The sequence below is a fragment of the Solanum pennellii genome, chromosome 8 (assembly GCF_001406875.1).
Source record: "Solanum pennellii chromosome 8, SPENNV200".
Classification (NCBI taxonomy): domain Eukaryota; kingdom Viridiplantae; phylum Streptophyta; class Magnoliopsida; order Solanales; family Solanaceae; genus Solanum; species Solanum pennellii.
This window is the reverse complement of record NC_028644.1, coordinates 1,018,672-1,031,756: the sequence shown is the minus strand read 5'-3', so window position 1 is coordinate 1,031,756 and position 13,085 is coordinate 1,018,672. Positions and strand designations below refer to the sequence as shown.

The 13,085-nt window shown below is 33.0% G+C and overlaps 2 protein-coding genes across 4 annotated transcripts in view; both read right to left on the bottom strand.

The window, feature by feature from the left end:
* The window catches only part of LOC107028465 (B3 domain-containing protein REM17-like), a 5,840-nt gene extending 1,392 nt beyond the window's left edge, over positions 1 to 4,448 (bottom strand). Inside the window, exons 1-9 of one of the 3 annotated variants that reach the window (XM_027918774.1) lie at positions 4,268 to 4,448; positions 3,861 to 4,169; positions 3,325 to 3,395; positions 2,932 to 3,163; positions 2,147 to 2,289; positions 1,772 to 2,000; positions 961 to 1,035; positions 730 to 860; positions 400 to 634 (exon numbers count right to left, since the gene is read on the bottom strand). In XM_027918774.1, coding sequence (XP_027774575.1) covers positions 400 to 634; positions 730 to 860; positions 961 to 1,035; positions 1,772 to 2,000; positions 2,147 to 2,289; positions 2,932 to 3,163; positions 3,325 to 3,395; positions 3,861 to 3,990 — 1,246 coding nt within the window. In that variant the 5' untranslated portion in view covers positions 3,991 to 4,169; positions 4,268 to 4,448. Of the gene's footprint in view, positions 1 to 399; positions 635 to 729; positions 861 to 960; positions 1,036 to 1,771; positions 2,001 to 2,146; positions 2,290 to 2,931; positions 3,164 to 3,324; positions 3,396 to 3,860; positions 4,183 to 4,267 lie in introns of all 3 variants that reach the window. The other 2 variants (XM_015229540.2, XM_027918775.1) reach the window with 2 other exon arrangements.
* A 655-nt stretch (positions 4,449 to 5,103) lies between these two features.
* On the bottom strand, positions 5,104 to 11,332 carry LOC107028464 (B3 domain-containing protein REM10-like). Its single transcript, XM_015229539.2, has 10 exons — positions 11,065 to 11,332; positions 9,484 to 9,871; positions 9,142 to 9,272; positions 8,707 to 8,980; positions 6,838 to 6,980; positions 6,449 to 6,677; positions 6,154 to 6,228; positions 5,908 to 6,032; positions 5,417 to 5,645; positions 5,104 to 5,323 (listed from the first exon to the last, which is right to left on the bottom strand). Exons 1-10 carry the CDS (start codon positions 11,128 to 11,130, stop codon positions 5,292 to 5,294), a joined length of 1,692 nt encoding a protein of 563 aa, XP_015085025.1. The 5' UTR covers positions 11,131 to 11,332; the 3' UTR covers positions 5,104 to 5,291.
* Positions 11,333 to 13,085: the final 1,753 nt, after the last annotated feature.

Genomic DNA, 13,085 nt, shown 5'->3' with positions numbered 1-13,085 from the left:
GGGGGGGGGGGGGGGGGACATTGTAGGGCATTTGAACAATTGGCCTTTTTTGACAATACATGCAGACTATTTAAAACCTTCCGCAGACGATTAATATCAAAGTAAAGTTGTAGTTCATCACTCTTTCAAACTGTTGCATGATTTTCATATGAAGGAGTTTAAAAGCATGATGTATTGCATGGAGGAAGATCATGAAAATAGGTAAATACTTAACCCCACATAGTGTTTACACCAAATCAAGATTTTTAACTTTAGCACCTAGAAGTTAAAGTGACCATGGTTTGAGTGATAAATGTGTGTATGAACGATGCTTGTCATGCATTTATTGATTTGGTGTAAACACTATACTGGGTAAATTGATATCCTGAAAAAAATAAAGGGAAGTAATGAAATACTCACGATGGAAATAGGCTACGGGTTTTTTTTCATTGTTGATGAGTTCAAATCTACAGATATCTCCTACTTGGACATCATTTGCTTCTTTGAACTTTTGCCATCCAATGTGAATTCCGATGTGATCATCTGACACTGGCCCTAGTCGGACTGGCCACAATCTCTGTTGTTCATCCATGAGAATCATCTCAAAACGTCTATTCATCCAGCCATTTGATTTAGCAAAAGCTAATGGAATATACTGCTCAAGTTTAATCCCATTGCATAGATCACTATCGTGTCATCACAAAATAATCTTACTGAAGATCTGAACTAAATTGATTCACATTAACATACCAGAAAATGTTTGAAGATGGAATAAGGCTTAATAATAGAAATAAAATAAGGGCTAGCATCATTAGCAGATAGTGAAGCAGGTAATGCTTTCGGAGCAGTCTCGAATGAGGTCTTAATCTTAACGCCTGTTGCTACTCTCAAAATATAACAAGGAAAGATAGAATCAGAGAAACGAAAAGAAAAGAACGTATTAGATACATCAACAAAGGATTTTGCTCTTGAAATCCATACCTTCCGTGGAAACACTTTTAGCATCCAAATTGATCTTCTTTCCTTCGGGCTGACGTGATGCATTTCTTCTCATATCTAGTTTTAAAATTGACACGACAATGTTAGAAAGACACAGAACATGAATATTTAAAACCCAAAAATAAACATCAAGAAAAGTAAATCTTTTTGAGGGGAAAAGAAGAGATGAAATAATTTCATAGGAGCTAATTCAACTCTCAGAAACATAGAGCTTCTTCTCGGGACTGGGGAAGGTCAACTGTAGCTGAAAAAAAGAAAATCCTATCTCATAATATACTACTCAGTTAATTTCTTTGATGAAACCGATATTGTAAGTCTCTCAAAAAGATCTTCTATCAAAAAGATCTTCTACAAAACTCGAAAGCTTTTTTCAGTAACTGGTACCCTCAGGAAAGCAGAAAAGGCTTGTGTAAATACTTTTACTTAAAACTTTCACTAAAAATGATCTAAATAAGACACTTCATAAATAGGAACCTTCCAATATGAGCTCGGGTTTTGTTGAACTTGAGAAAATATAAAGGATATAATGATAAATGAACAAACATGGTGTGGTCCTGTTTCACCAAGACACTATATTTTTCACTAACAAAATTTGTGTCCGGTAATTTGAAATCCAAGACATAGAAACTATGAGGTAATAACAAATCAAAAGAGAATCTTTTTCACTAGTAAGGATCCTTGTTTAAAAAAAGTGAAGTATGATGTTATTGTATTTATGATTTAAAGAAAGAAACGGGTAAGCTAAAAGAGAGGAAAACAGAATTTTTAAAAAGGGATTAGATGAGAAATTTGCCGTGAAACTTCAATATTGGCTTCTCTCCATTGTCAAGTATCTCAAACATTAAGTAATCTCCTTCCTTTAAGCAACTCACAATGCAGAACTTGTGCCATTCGCCAACAATGCAGGTGTTTACCCCACGGGCATATAGCTTAAATGTCCATGACCGGCGCTTGTCTCTTATTGTTATCGTACATGTCCTGTTTTTGAGACCGTTTAACCGTGCAAATGAGACCGGAACTCGCTGAAATAGCTTATATCAGTTTCACAAAAACAGCTCATATGTATGCTTCGCACTCTGAAAATTTATCTCATAATGGAATGAGCTCTCTATTTTTCCTTTTTTCTATTTTTAACAATGGAAGGAAAATTTCGTTTTCGACAACTTACCAGAAAACACTTAGAAAGGTAATATGATTTCATGATACAAACAAAATGAGGGTGAGAGAGAGGATTGTCTTTTGCAGCTTCGATGTTGCAAAAAGCCTCGTGTGATGACATGATGTTGCGCTTTGATTTTTCTGTTACATTTGCTAATTACACAGTCATGTCAGAAATATTAATCGAACGCATACTTACAAACATGAACAAAAGAACATTTGAATAGTTAATTGTAAAGAAAAACATGAGAATAAATTAATTATGACAATTACAATTAAAGTATGAATAGCATCTAAACATGCACCTCATCCTTTGGCTAATTGTTTATCTAAAAAAAAAGAAACAAAAAAAAAAACTGAAACTTTTAGTAAGGATAAACTAATTGTACTTTAATATGTAGCAATTTATCAATATTTTTATGCTATTAACGTTCGTTTCAGTAATTACAATATGAAGGACTACTTGTTGATTCAAAAAAAGAAGTATGTAGAACTACTATTTTAAAGATCTTATTTCCTTTAGAAGATCATAAACTACTACTCATGTCATCGATATATCTGCGGAAAGGTTGAGGAATAAACTGCATCTCTAAAGATTTTTATATAAAATCAAATTTCCAACTGTTCGACTGGGTAAATTAAATTGTACTTACTATGAAGAACATAATTTACAGTTTGAACAATGAAACACAGAAGAATTTAACTGAAGATGTAATAAAGTGTTGTAGTGTGGTGTATACAACAAAGTAAAAAGATTGTTAAAAAATAAGAGGTTGCGTAAACGAGAAAACTTACTATGGAATTCCCATATTGGCATTTTTCCATTAGCAACAACCTTGAATGTTATATGATCTCCCTCCTTTATGTCATTTGCATCACGGAGTTCAGCCCATCTACCTCCAATATAGACTTGAGAATAGGAGGTATATAGCTTTAAACTCCATGACCTTCGTTTTTCATCTCTAATAATCAAGCTACATTTTTTGTTTATGAGACCGTTTGCCCTTGCAAATTTTCCAGGAAGGCGCTGAAATCGTTTTGAACAATTTGCACAGTCATCAAACATACAATTAAGCTTCATATTTTTCACAGTTAATACCACCAATAAACAAAGAGGGGAAGCTAAGAATATGGTACACACGTATCCTTAAGCCTATATAGATTCTTGAAAGGTATTTTGAGACTTACAAAGTAACATTTTGAAAGGCAATAGCCTCTAACTTTGCATACAACATGAGATTGGTTGCGAGTAGTAGCTTCTGCACGGGGAAAAAGCCTTACATTGTTAATTGTAGACAAATCCAAATCCAGAAAATAAAATGTGACAAAATGATTACAATCAGAACACAAACAATCTAACACATGTCATCATGCAAGTTCACGGGAACCCAACAACTTCTGCACAGACATTGCATATCTATTAACAAATCAGCTAAATATCTTTAACAATCGCATTGTGAACCCATTTATTACTGTTTTATCAACTTGGAACCATTGAAAAACCCACAAACTTCAACCTCTGCATCCACCGCCCTTTCGCTAATTTTTAATATAAACAATTTGAAACTTATGCTAAGACCTAATTTAACATAGTATCAACTCGAAGGGTTGATAAATGGAATGTACGGGTGATGCTCTTCCGTTTGAGCTAGCTTTTAAACCCAAAACCTAATTTAACTAGCAAATTCATCAAGTATAAACTAATGTACTCTAAAAAATCTTACCTTTATACTCAAATTCCTTTGAAATTTCCTCAACAGTCTGGGCTCTTCCTCCTCCTCCTTCTTCCTGCAGATACTCTGCATATTCTCTATCACATTGACTTGAATCAAATACATAAACCTCAAATTCCATATTTCCTTCATGTCTAAACACCAACAAATCTCCCAATTGCAAATCATTCTCCTCCACAAATTTTCCCCAATTACTCTCTTCAAATCGATGTTCATTCAGCTTAATCCGCCATTTCTTACCACCCCTTTTCAGTACAGCACGTTTAATATGCTCATATCCCTTCAAATACTTCAGAAAACCTATAGGAATTTTCTACAAAATCATGTATAATTAGGGTAACATTGTCTCAAAATGACATGAAATTAGTTGAAAGCATTAGTAGTACAAAAATACTTACAATTCCATTTTTGAAGCCTGGAAGAATTGGTTTGAAAAAGTGAGGTTTCTTTGAAGGTATTTTCATGGAGTTTTCACTTTCTTCTTTACACATAAAGGTTTGTTTGGTTGTAATGAAAATGTTTCTCTATGAACATATTTCCTTTTTAAGTTTTTTTTCTTTACGAGTAGACGAAAAGGGTAATGTTCTTTTATAAACTCTTGAACGAAAAAAGAGATAGAGATATGTTAGGGATTCGGAGCATTAAAAGAGGCGTTATGATTTTGAGTATTGTAAGTATATAAAAGTTGATGAGATTAAATATGTTATTTGTACGATGCTAAGGAAAATAGCAATCAGGTCAAACTAGATTTTGATGAAATTTTGAAAGAGCGTAAGCTAATAATTTGGTGATATACCTATGTATTACAAGTAGCACAAGTATGAAGTGGATAACTAGATTGTTTAATGTCATTTTTAAGATAGTAAAAATGTACGAGGAACGAAGGTGGAGTACAATGATTCTATTGAATAAGAACAAGGTGATATTAGGAGTTGCAACAACTAAAGAGGTATCAAGCTGCTAAAACGTTTGATTTGCAAGGCGAAAACATAAACTATTACTCCTTTTTTTTTAATTTGTTTGTCTAATTTAACTTAACATAGAGTTAAAAGAAAGTATAAAAGACTTTTGAATATTGTGATCTAAAACTAATGACACGTAGAATGTACCAATATCCTTTAACCTTAGTCTTAAATATGTCATGTAAAAAATTAGAATTAGTGATATACCATGAAGGAAAAAAAATATGACACACAAATTGAAACGAAGAGCGTATAAAGAATGAGAAGTTGTAATGTCAAATCTCTCAAAAAAAAATAAAATAACCGTCCATATGCACTCTTACATGGAATAATGCCAACAAAAACATGTTTGGCTTTTGAAGAACAACAATCAAAGTACATTTTCTTTAGATTAGCCAACATGTAATAAATCCAAAAAAAAAAACCCATCATATTCTTCAGTATTCCTTGTGGTTTTCTCTCATGCTTTTTCATCCTTCACAGCATATTTACCTGCAAAAATATATTTTTAGCATAACATAAGACTCCCTTTGCTATGTAAAACCTTTCGAGATTCGTACAAAGGGAAGTAAAGAAGTAACTCACAAGGGAAATACACTACATGTATTGTTCTGTCGTCGATGAGTTCAAACTTGTAAGTATCTCCAACTTGGACACCATTTACTTTCATGAACTTTTGAAATCCCTTGGTAATTACAAAGCGATCCACCCTTTGAGTTAGCTGAACTGGCCATGATCTCTGTTTCTCATCTGTGAGAATTATCTTACGTCGATTCATCAAGCCAGTTGATTTTATAAATGCCATTGGGAGATACTGTATGTGTATCAATACAAAAAAAGAGAAGTTACTACCCAAGACCTTAACTATTAAGGAGTCGTTTGGTAGTTGGTTTGAATCATGCATGTATTAGTTAAGTCATATTCTATACCCCGTATAAGCTAATGCACAATTTCTGTAATAACTTACAGAAATTGTTGTGTAACTTATGCAGACATGAATACATGAATAAGTTGTCTCTTTACTAGCTACCAAACGACCACTAAAGGCTTAATAAAAGTTAATTTGAATTGCTAACCAAAACGGATCTGCTGATGGTATTAGACTTGATAGTAGCAATAAAATGAGGGTTCGTGTTAGCAGATGTTGGAGTAGGTAGTTGTGCTTTTGGAGCAGGCACATCCGAGGGCTCAATCCTGAGACCTGTTCTTCATTCAAAATAGATGCATGAAAAAGAAATACGAGTTTTTTGTTACAACTAAAGTCACTGCAAAAACTACCAAAAGAAGTCACATAATCAAGGGTATGCTCTTGTAATCCAAACCTCGAGTATGAACTCTTTTAACATCCAAATTAGGCTTCTTTTGTTCGCGCTGAAGTGATGCATTTGCTCTCAAATCTAGTTTTTAAATTGAAAAAACATTATTAACTGAAATCAAAAATGAATTTGAATCCAAAAATAGAACATTAAACTGAAGTAAAAAAACTATAAGGATGCAAGGGTAGGAAGAAAGAAACATGTCAGTTCATTGTAACTATGATTTATAAGAAAGAAGTAGATAAATCAAGGGAAAAAGTGGATGAAATATAAGAGAAAGGGGCTTAGATGAGAAACTTGCCGTGAAATTTCAATACGAGTCCCTCTTCCTTGGAAAACATCTCAAACATTACGCGATCTCCTTCCTTTAAGAAATTAGCAGAGCAAAATTCATGCCATATGCCTCCAATGAAAATGTTGTGTGCAGTAACATACAGCTTAAACATCCATGACCTTTGCTGCTCATCTCTTATCTTTACCCTACATTTCCTGTCGAGGCCATTTTCCCGTGCAAATAGTGTTGGAACATGCTGAAACAGTTCATGACCAGTTGCATGTAAATAGCTCATACATATGCTTCAACACTTCCAAATTATTAAAGAAACAAATACTTAGTTCTCATAACGAAATGAGTTCATCTTCTTCTTTTTTTAATAGTAACAACAGAAGTAGAATCAAATTTCAACTTACCAGCAAATACTTTGAAATGCAACTGCCTGTGATGGTACAAATGAAATGAGGGCGAGACCAAGGCATGTCCTTAGCAGCTTCTACATCAGGTAAATCCTTGTTTGATGACATAACGCAAGGCTTTGGCTTTTCGGTAGCATTTTCTAATTACACAAAAGGTCGTCTCAGTATTTGAAGAAAGCACTTTATGACCAAAGAACATATCAATAGCTCAACAAGATAGAACCATTCTGAAGATAAGTTTCCTACATGAAGTCTAAGAAGCTGATTAATCTACTAATTTCACATATCAGTTTTGTATTCTCATTCACATATCATGTTGCTGTATATACATTTACTCCTCTTGCAAACTGAATGGGAGGCTGGCACATTCAGTCTGACAGGTAAAATCTGGAAACATGATGAAGTAAGTGGCTTTGTTAGGATGTCTGCAACATTGCCTTTGGCTTACTAGGTTTATATTAGTGTTTCTGGATAGTTGTGTTATGATGTCTTGTCGGGACTTATTTGGTTATTTACGCCACTCGAAGGTTAGGTTAATACGAGCACAGCAATGGGCAGAGCAGTGTGCTTGGATTTGAATATGGATTCATCTATCAACAAGAAAATGGAACTCCAACTTGGTTCTCAGAGGAAAATGAAGACAAGGGATGCCCTTCTTTTCTAGATCTTCGAACATATTCTATTAAAGCCATATAATGACTCATTTCATGAAACATGTTGTATTTTTCTTCAGAGACTTACAAAATAATATTAATGAAGGCAAAGCTCTCTTCTCACAACAAGGAGAAGTATCTAATCAGTTCCTGAAGATATTTGGAGCGCTCGCGTGAAATTAATGAGTTTTGAAACTTGCCACGAAACATATATAAGTAAGGCAATATGGTCCAATGACAAAAAGGCTTGTGAGTAGCACTGTAGCAGCTTCTGCATGGGAAGAATTAGCCTTGTGTGACAACTCAATACCGGGGCTAAGTTATTCTCTTCCATTGTCAGTAAATTATATTTCTGATATTACTCAATGAAGTGATAAAAAGTCTTCTAAAAGTTTAGCAAGATACTTTCTAAAAAGCTGCCCAAAGTTCGCATACATCCCCCACCCCACACCCCGACCCTAATTGTGGGACTATACTGGGTATGTTGTTGAGTCTGTGTACACCCCCTGACCCTACTTGTGGGACTATACAGGGTAGTTGTTGTTGTATTTCTTTTTAAGCAACATTCTTCCATCATAGACTCATTAAAACCAAGGGCACTAAAAAGAACAATGAAATGAAGGCATGGTAGCAGAAGGAAAAGAAAAGAAGCAGAACCGCGAAAGTAAGATCCAAAGCACAACGCTATGCCAGATAAGCAGAGGAGCCAGGGCAACCAGTAGCAGAACCGCGGACCTAAAAGAGGCAAAAGCAGAACAGTTTGTGGCTCTGGTTCTGTTAACAGAACACGCATAGACTTGAAAATTTTTGGAGGAGCGGAGACAAAAGGACAAGTAAATGTAGATGAAGCGCACACACACAAGATAAGACTACTCAGTTAGGAACTGTATATGTTGGGTGTGTCGTATGGGAGAGGATCCAAGGTTGGAGTTCAACGATAATTCAGAGCAGCAAAAGGATAAAATGACTACTTTTTTGTGTGGTCTCTAAAAATACATCTTGTACAGGTTCTTTTTTCTTATTTGTTTGGTTGTCTAAAGTGTGTAATACAGTCTACATGCCTATATATTTTTCACTTAATAGAAACAGGAAATGGTGGCGTAAAATACTATCTCGATTTGTATTTCATCTCACTTCAATAAACATACTAGTGCCTATGACAACAAAAAAGATCATCAACGAAATAAGAGGCTGGTAATATGAGAAAACTTACCCTGAAACTTCCTCATTGGAGTTTTTGCATCAGTAACAACATGAAATTTCCATATAGGTGTCTCTCCATCAGTAACAATCTCGAACATAATACGATCTCCCTCCTTAAAGCAACAATCAGCACTAAATTTACGCCATCCACCTCCAATATAGGTTTGAGTTTGACAAGAATGTAGCTTTACATTCCACGACCTTTGCTTTTCATCTCTTATAAGCAAATCATACTTCTTATTCGTGACATGACCGTTTGCAAATGCAGCATGCTTAGGAATGCGCTGACATGGTGTATAACAATTTGCACACATCATTAAACAGTTCATAATCTTCATAGTCTCACTTAACAGAGACAAAAAGTTAACAAAAATGGTGGACATGCTTCCTTCAGCCTGAAGATTCTTGAAGAGTTCACGTGAAATTCATGAGTTTTGAGACTTACCAAGTAACCATATGAAAAGCAACATGCGGTAATATTGCATATAAAACGAGAATGGCCAAAAGACTTGTCGGTAGAAGCTTCAGAATGGGAAGAAGCCTCATCTGACGACTCAATGCTGGAGCTCGATTTTTCTGTTACATCATCAGTAAATCAAATTTCTTAAAAGGGATTAAATGGTACAAGGATGATGAGGATCAATATAGCCAACTTAACTTATTTGAGATTGAAGCGTAGTTGCTTGCATTTATCATGATATTAAATTATCTCTACTCTAATTTTTTTGTCTTAAAACAGAAGTTTAGCACGCGGAATAGAGCAGAAATAGGCCTTAAATAACTTCACCTTTGAATTCAAAATCCATGGAAGTCTCTTCAGTAGTATGAACTACTTCTTCTACTTCCTCTTCTTCTTCGTCATCATCATCGTCTCCTTTTTCTTCTTCTTCTTCTTGTTGTTGTTTTTGTTCTTGTTCTACTTGCAAATACTCTACATATTCTCTGCCACAATGAGTTGAATCAAATATGGAAACATCAAACTCCATATCTCCTTCATGTCTGAAAATCAACAAATATCCCAACTGTAAATCATGATCCTCGACAAACTTTCTCCAGCCTTCTTTGAATATCCGGCCATTCACTTTCACCAGCCACTTTTTACCAGCACTTTTCAGTAATGCATGTTTAATATAATCCTGTCCCCTTAAATACTTCATGAAACCTATAGGAATATTCTGCAATGCAACAATATGTATAATCAGAATAAGCCCCAATATGATATCATCCTTTTTTATTAGCCAGAAATTTTAAATGGAAGTGTAGAAGACACTACACTTATAACTGTCTCCTTCCCAAACCAGTTGAAATCGACTATATGAATTGTCACTTATTCATTTTAGCGTGTTTCATATCATTGTACAACAAAACATATTCATTGTAATCCCGCAAGTGGATCTCGGGGATAATAGAGTGTAAGAAGACCTCACAACTCAAGGAAGAAAAAGGTCAAAACAGGTCGGAAAACCAAAATGGAAGTTAAAGGACACTACACTTATAACTATGTATCCGTCCCAAACATGTTAAGATCGACTATATGAATTCTCACTTATTCATTTTAGCTCATTTCATATCATTGTACAACAATATATTCATTATAATTTCACTAGTGGATTCCGGGAATGATAGAATGTACGCAGACCTCACAACTCAAGGAAAAAAAGGGTCAAAACAGGTCAGAAAAAGAAAATGAAAGTTAAAAGACACTACACTTATAACTTATCCGTCCCAAATAAGTTGAGATCAACTATACGGATTCTCATTAATTCATTTTAGCTCATTTCATATCATCGTACAACAACATATTCATTGTAATCCCACAAGTGGTTTCCGAGGATGGTAGAATGTACACAGACCTCACAGCTCAAGAACAAAAAAATATCAAAACAGGTTTTTTTTTAAAAAAAAGAAAGCTAAAAGACACTACATTTATAAGTTATAACTATGCCTCCGTCCCAAACAAGTTCAGATCGACTATATGAATTCCCACTTATTCATTTAAGCTCATTTCACATCATCGTACAATAAAATATTCATTGTAATCCAACAAATGAATTCCGAAAATAATAGTGTACACAGACTAGGAGTGGCAAAACCAACACGCCCAACCCGACCCAACCCATTTAGGTTTGGGTTGGTTATTGACCCGTTTAGCTCAACCCATCGCTATGTAACCCAAATTTGATTTTTGAAAAAAAACTTAACTAAAACAAAATAATACTACTATCTAAACAACGAAAATGCACAAGTAACCCTAGACTGTGACCGAAATATTTGAGAAACACACTTTTAACTAGATTAAAGTTTTATATTACAAAGCATTTCGAGAAAGAAAAAAAAAAAAAACAAGAAAGAAGAAAGTATTACTTACAAGTCCATCCTTGAACCCTGTCAAAATAGGTTTAAAAAAATGAGGTTTCATTGAAGGAATTTTCATGGAATCCAAAAAATTGATGTAATTTTAGAGTAGAGAAAAGATGATTTTTCTTTTGGTTTTCCCATATTTACATATAAACCGAAAATTTTTGAAAGTTTTAACAAAATGGAACGAAAAACTTCGGCTTTTTCATATCAGAACTGTCTCTGTAAGCAAATACTGCTAAAACGAAGGAAAAATATCGTCTCTCTTTTCAAAAATGCTTCACTCTACTTGTAACTTGTACTACTGACTACAATACCATTAATAAATCGAAAATCGTCAAAAATTATTCTTAAATTATATTTCGGCTTAAAATTTTTCTTTTCGTTGAATTATTGAGCCACACCGGATCACAGAGGCGGATTATCTTGTATGGACAGAAAATTATATTATTTATACGTATATATAGTAAATGTCGAACCCCCTTCGATTATCTATTTTTATAGATTTTGAATCCCCTTATTGAAAATTCTGGGTATGCGGCTATACAGAAGTGTTCAAGTGTGTTAAATGCCACATGTAATCGTACTTTTATTCTTATACAGTCTTGATTTTACTTTCTATCACAAAATTGTTTTTATGATGTTTCAGTCATTGCATTTTTTTTTTTGTTTATGTTTTCGTAATAATTGTTATATTATATTATATTCTCTTCACTGATATTTTTCTTTTTCATATTTACTCTGACTTGCTATACTCGACTCATGTTGAAGGTCTTTTGAATTGAGATAAGGTTTATGCACACCCTAAACTGCCTAGACGAATTTGATGAGATATGTTATTGTTATAAAAGAAATAACTATAAAATTAGACAACAAATTTTAACGTTTGGGCTGAATTGATTAATGTAACGTTTGAGTTAAATTGATAAAGGAAAAATTACATAAATTAATACATTTTAAAAAATAATTACTGATTTTAGCGATACTTTTTGTTTATTACCATTTATAGCAATGCTTTGTTAAATTTGTAATATGTATTAAAAGTGAATTATGTATGCAATATATATGAATTATAATTGTTTTTTGAAATATATTATGTTTGTTTGGTAAAAAAATTGTCACATTGTATTATAAGTGTATTAAAATGTGTGATAAATATATTATTCATCATTAAAATTTGTATTATATGTGAATAATAAATTGTTCTTTGTAATATGTATTAAACTTGTAGTATAAATGAATTAAAAGTGATCAAGTGAGGTAAAAATATTATTGCTATAAATGGTAAATATTTTTTTATCATAGTATATTTATGTAAGTTTCCCATTGATAAATGTAAATCTACTTTGCTTTGTCAGCAAGTTTTGTCTAAAAATATGTTATTCATCCGGTTAATAAGATATTGATACTTTTTTAAAAAAAAATTGTCTTTAAATTTCGATTCTCTTATTTAATTTAGTATTTAGAGTTAGAGGTTTTTACATGCATCTTCAGTAATCTCGAGCATGAAATTCAATCGACATATTTCTATATATCATTATGAGGCTATATGATATTGATTTTCTTCACGTATTTATTGCTAAATGATAATTGTGTTTTTTTTTTTTTTCGAATTTAATTCTATCAGCAAATAAATAATTAAAGCAATGAATTACCGTAAACACCCAATACAAGTTCAAATTCTAAATGATATCTCTGTATTATGACAACAAATATTTTTTCAAGTGATATAGATTTTAAAATACATTTTTTTTAATTTATAATTTTGCTACACAAATTTTACAATGAAAACTGGAAAAATATATGCCAAGCATGTTCCATATATATATATATATATATATATATCAATGAATATGATGTCAAATACCACTCGTAATTTTGTCTCTATTTTTATCAGAAACAGGTATTATCTTATTCTGAAGAAAAATATGATGCATACTTCTTACTACATAATTTGCAAATTATAGGATTTATCAGTGCAATTACTTCTCTCTCATGGTTTGTGCTTTTTATTTTTCCTCTTTAAACTTG

Bases quoted from the DNA above. Each gene is read 5' to 3' on its own strand.
- LOC107028464 (XM_015229539.2), bottom strand. From the start codon at position 11,130: ATGAAAATTCCTTCAATGAAACCTCATTTTTTTAAACCTATTTTGACA. The intron at 6,033-6,153 runs GTTTGGATTACA...AATGAAGAACAG, and splicing joins TAAAAGAGTTCATACTCGAG to GTCTCAGGATTGAGCCCTCG. The intron at 5,324-5,416 runs GTGAGTTACTTC...ATATTTTTGCAG, and splicing joins ACATGTAGTGTATTTCCCTT to GTAAATATGCTGTGAAGGAT.